The sequence below is a fragment of the Pyrus communis genome, chromosome 10, assembly GCF_963583255.1.
Source record: "Pyrus communis chromosome 10, drPyrComm1.1, whole genome shotgun sequence".
Lineage (NCBI taxonomy): Eukaryota > Viridiplantae > Streptophyta > Magnoliopsida > Rosales > Rosaceae > Pyrus > Pyrus communis.
In genome coordinates this window covers 5,331,186-5,336,904 of record NC_084812.1, presented here as the reverse complement: position 1 = coordinate 5,336,904, position 5,719 = coordinate 5,331,186, and the positions used below count along the sequence as shown (strand labels likewise).

Genomic DNA, 5,719 nt, shown 5'->3' with positions numbered 1-5,719 from the left:
TATAATAAATTTGAGATCTGCATACTATTCAATAATAACAACGGGTCACTGTTTCTGGACTGTAAAAATAAACTGTCTCTGGATTTTAAGTAACACTATTTCTGTAATCTAAGTCACAGTTTTTTAAATTTAAGTTATTGTTTCTGGAATCTAAGTCACAGTTTCCGGATTTAAATAAAATATAAACACTGTTTCTTAAATGTAAGCTAGAAAAGAAATAGTGAAATTCACTGTATCTGGATTCAAAGCAAAATAAGCACTCTGTTTCTTAAATATAATCAATTAATGCATGAAAGAAAAGAAACAGTCAAAGGTTAAAAAAATAGACTGTTTCTGGAATGTAAGTCACTGTTTCTGGAATCTAACTCACTGTTTCTGAAATTTAAGTCCTTGTTTCTAAAATTTAAGTCACTGTTTCTGAATTTTGGTTTTTTTTTTTTTTCCAGATACAGTGTTTGTTTGTGCACAGACAAACTGTATCTAATTTTTTTTTTTTTTTTTTCCGAAAACACTGTTATGTTTTGGGTTCTCCAGAAACAGTTTTATGTTTTGGTTCTTTTTTTTTATCCAAACACTTTTTCGTTGGTTTCTGCCATTAAACTTCTTTGAACTTGATTCGACAGCTTTGTTCTGATGAATGCTTCCTTTTTCAACTTTGATTTGAACTGACTCTTCCCTTAGGGGTATTTACGGGTTGAGGTTGGTGAAGAGTTGTCTCCGAGTGACGCACGCCAACATCCAAAGAGAACAAAATCCCCATGTTTCTTACATGTCCACCTGCGCCGAGAAAGCCGGCCAGAAGGGTGGGTTCTTCATGCAAGAGGAAACTGCAGTTCTTCGAGACCACGAACCACGAAGAGGTTGAAGATATGTTCAACATCCAAAGCGAATAAATAATAAGAATTCAAAGAATACCAATTAGCTAGCTAGTTGTGGAGGAAAGGTAATTCATATGATTGAAGTAATTCACACGCACAGATGATGAAGGAATACAAATATATATCCACATCCAACTGTCTGCAAAACTCATCCAAGTACCCCTCCTATATATAACCTGGAAATTCAATCTTGCCCACCAGGCTTGAATCGATCCATGAACTTGTAATACAAATTATACGGACGTGATTGCCACGTTTTGGACCGTACATATCCCTCATATATAAAACCCAGAAACCAAAAATCGTGAAAAATAAATAAGAAAAAAGGTGTAATAATAGTAGTCCGTTGAATTGAATTGGCACCAGTCCATGAAGCAGCTTTGATTTATGTACATGGGCGGCTCCTTTTGGCACGAGAGTTGATCATAAAGCTCGATCTGAACATATCTTCAACCTCTTCGCGGTTCGTGGTCTCGAAGAACTGCAATTTCCTCTTGCATCGAATCATTTAGGGTATTTACGGAAGTGTAGATTTGTAGCGGGTTTTGCTTGTAAGTTTGACCCGTGGACAATAGTTTTGGATGATTTTTTATTAAACTTTGAGTCATTTTGGTTAAATAACATTTTGGGATGGTGTTTGGTTAAATATTTGTTAGCCCAAACCTTTTTCATTAGAGCTCTCTAAAAATAATGCTAGAAAGACAAGACAATGTATTCTAGTATTTCCGTAACTGGAGTGGGTGCCCTTTTAAAAATAATAATTTATAATTAATAAAAATTAAAGAGTTGGATAAAATTCGAAACTATTACAAATATCTTCAAATCATTAATACATGCGTAGTTAATTTCATAACTTTTTGTTTGCATGTGTGTAAACAATAATGCAACATGAAGAACACATGCATGGAAGTATATATATCATGTGATCGACTCTAGCTATTCATCGACCATCAACTTTTGGTGTTGGTGAGAAAGAATTAAATTCAAGAGTTTGATCATTTTTCTAGATGAGAAATTTTTTAGTGTGTCCGGAATACAGAATGATGCATCACATGTTATTATATAAAAGGAGAGAAATTTTATTTCAAATATTATTTTTACTTTATAATGACATGTGGTGTACCATCCCGTGTTCCGGATACACTGTAAAATCTCTCCTCCTATACAGAAAGGGAATTATGTCCTATTAAATTGCACAAACTGATTTAGGACTTGCTTGTTAATTGTATCAAAAAATGGTGCAGAAAATCAAGTTTTCTTTCAATTTTGCTTGTTGGATACAATTACTTACTCAAGTTTGAAGATCACAAAAGCATATAAATGATGATGTAAATGCATTAGAGGCACAACAAAGTTCAATATTTCCCAGGAGATCAATATCACAGCATATTAATAATGAATGTCAAAATTATGTGTGGGATCAAAGCAACATTTACTTCATCTGTGGTTTTTCTTGGTTTCAGAAAGAAATTATGGCTTTGTAGTTCTCTACCAACCAAGGCAGAGTCACCGTACATACATAAATTTGATGACGATTATAATTCTTTTATTGTAGGCAATATCACTATTTTATAAGTTACAATAAAGAAACAAAGAAAGGGAATTGTTATTATCACTCCAAAAATCTTATTCCACACTGCAAACTTTCTTTATTAGGAAAGAAAAATACACTTATGAGGAGTATAGAATGAGATTTTTAAAGTGTCAATAACACATCCCTAAAGAAAATGGGGATTTGAATTTGAGGTGCAAAAGGTTGAAGAAAAAGACTTCTTTTCACATAATCAATCCCTTACTACGTACGGTTAATTGTCATTTAAATCATCACGAGTCACCGCCAATACACACATTATACAATTAACAACAATTAATATTGGTGCATCTGTACTAGTGAATAATGGATATTGATGTTTAGTAAGGGTGAAGTTGAGTTACATACGAATGAACCTTTATTTGGACATCAAGTATACAATAAATATATAGTTATTTGGCACTTCAAAAATGACATCCACATCCCTTTTTATACAACGTTTTCCCCGTATTTTTGTGAATTTGAAATGCATACCAAACTTATTTAAGTAATTAAGAAGGAGATTGTAGCGAGATGGAGTAGGCAAAATTGGACTGGCGATAAGGGTTTGATTAATCTTAATTAATCCACTGATGATAGCCATCTTGTGAATTGAGAAAAGCTGAAATTGCATGGAGGTCTACATCTTCATGGTTTGGTTGAAATAATAAATGATCACTGGTAGCACCCAAATTTTTCCACTTTGCAGCTTCTGCATCCTCCCTCAGTACTAAATCCTCACACTTCGTTCCATCACCATGTCCAACAAAGTTCGAATCATCCACCACATAATTTCCAAATCCATTGATCATTTCGGCCTCGTGTGAAAGGCCATGGATGTAACTGTCGAAATCTCTTAGAAAACTCAACGACGAATTCTGATCACGATCATCTGAGATGTCTGATAGTGCCACCGGATTGGATTTCACTGGATTGGATTGATCATCTTCATCTTGGGAAGGATTAGAACAATAATTACCACGTTGATGATGATTATCGCCAACATTAGGCGCTTGCTTGTTATTAATTATACGTCGAGGTCTTTCTTCTTGAATTCTCTTGCTCAAACTGATATTCCAGAAGTTCTTGATTTCATTGTCTGTTCGACCGGGCAATCTTCCGGCTATGAGAGACCACCTAATATATCAATGCGTCCACCATTATTATTTTTTAACTAATTTTGTACGTGTGCTTGGATCATAGAAATACACAATATAATCAAAAGCTTGGAGGACTAGTTTAAATTGCGGTTTGACCCCCTAAATTATTACCTCAGTTGAAATTGACCCCTTGAACTATTTTTTGGTAAATTAACCCCCTAAACTATTTAAATCAGCCAATTAACCCCTTGCCGTTAGACTCCGTCCACTATTCTGTCAAATTCAAGGCCAGATTAGTCTTTTCATCATCAATTCTTACTTGTCAGCTATAACCACCAATAAAATAATGACACGTGGACACGGAATAATTCAAAAATTTATAGCATAGTAAGAAACATAAAGAAACGAAGCGTTTACATAAGGACCATTTCATATTGTCATTACACATTTTATGTGTCCACATGTCATAATTTTATTGGTGATTATAAGTGACATGTAAGAATTGATGATAAAAAACTAATTTCCCCTTGAATTTGACAGAATAATAGACATAATCTAACGACAAGGGGTTGATTGGCTTATTTCAAATAGTTCAGGGAGTTAATTTACCAAAAAAATAGTTTAGGGGGTCAATTTCAACTGAAGTAAGAGTTCAAGGGGCCAAACAACAATTTCTCCTTTATCTATTTGCATCAAATTTAATTATATAAAAAAAATTAAAAGCTATTGGTTAAAAATATTATAAAGTGAGTATTTAACCCAAAACCAATAAACAATGGATAGTGATGTTCAGGATAATTCAATCACTTATGCAAGGCTCTGATGTGAAATTTACATTCTCAATACGTCTGCTTACATATGAAAACGTGAATAGTCTACTTCATATCATGTTATAATTAATGTGAACATCCAACCCAAAATCAATTGGCTGGGAGACTTATCATGTAAACACTCTTGCAAGCCTTTGCTTCACCATACTGGGATTCACACTATTAATGTGCAAAAATATGTCATACCTGTTTCCAAGAAGCTTGTGCAATCTGATAATGAGGTCTTCTTCTTCCGGAGAAATGTTGCCTCTCTTAACACCAGGTTTAAGATAATTCAACCATCGCAGTCTGCAACTCTTCCCACTCCGATTCAACCCTACAAATATATACAGTAACAATCAATGAAATGGTATTATATATGTATATTATCACTACGAAAACTAGTTTATTATGTAAATAAAAATAAAAACTTTCGCTATACGAACCAGCTTTTTTAGCAACATGTCTCCATTGTCCTTCTCCATGTGTTTTGACGTAGTCAGTAAGGACTTCATCTTCCTCAGCACACCATGCTCCTCTTTTTAGCCCGTCTGTATCACCGACTGATTTTCTCCCCATCTCTCTCTCTCTCTCTCTCTCTCTCTCTCTCTCTCTCTCTCTCTCTGTATATAATTTTTCTGGGTGGAGAAATCATTGCATATTAGTGGGTATATATATAGCGCGATTGAGGAACTAAACTTTGGTTTCCGTTTTTGGAGTGAAGGTCCTAGCACAATAAATGTTTCTGAGATTTAGCGACTTAATGCAGTAATAAAACAAAATATTTATAATTTACCAACTATGTATGTTTGTGTGTGTTTTTAAATTTAAACGTGACTAGGTATTTTTTGACGATCGAGAGAAAGATAGAAAGAAAGAAAGACCTAGAAAATAATGTTATGTTTCCGATCAGTTTTGTCTTAAATGAATGAGCAGAAACATTAATGCAAACGAATAAATATATGGACCATATATAGATGTACATGTTAAAGCAGAGTTTGATTTTAACCAGCATATATTTACCCAGTAGAGCACTGTCGGGAATTACAGTATTTTGGACATTCAGATGTACTTTTCACTGTCATGGATGCATATGGAATAATTTATCACTGTAAAAGCTATTTTACATCTTAAGCTACCTAGTCACAGTAGGTATTTATGCGTGTGCTCTGGTTAGTCTCGTATATATGTAAAAAGCTGCTAGGGTTTCAGTAGGGAAGGAAACCATACTGCATAAACGATGCCAGAGGTTCTGGAGTCACGGTTGATATACACACACATATGTATATTTTTTTATGACCAATGTTATTTAAACATACAAAAGTGACACACTTTTTACGCACCTTTCATAAAGATAGGCCC

At 34.1% G+C, this 5,719-nt stretch overlaps 1 protein-coding gene across 1 annotated transcript; it reads right to left on the bottom strand.

Annotated features, from left to right (window-relative positions):
- Window positions 1-3,026: 3,026 nt before the first annotated feature.
- LOC137746515 (transcription factor WER-like) lies at window positions 3,027-4,936 on the bottom strand. Its single transcript, XM_068486538.1, has 3 exons — window positions 4,804-4,936; window positions 4,565-4,694; window positions 3,027-3,585 (listed from the first exon to the last, which is right to left on the bottom strand). Exons 1-3 carry the CDS (start codon window positions 4,934-4,936, stop codon window positions 3,027-3,029), a joined length of 822 nt encoding a protein of 273 aa, XP_068342639.1.
- Between the last annotated feature and the right edge of the window lie 783 nt (window positions 4,937-5,719).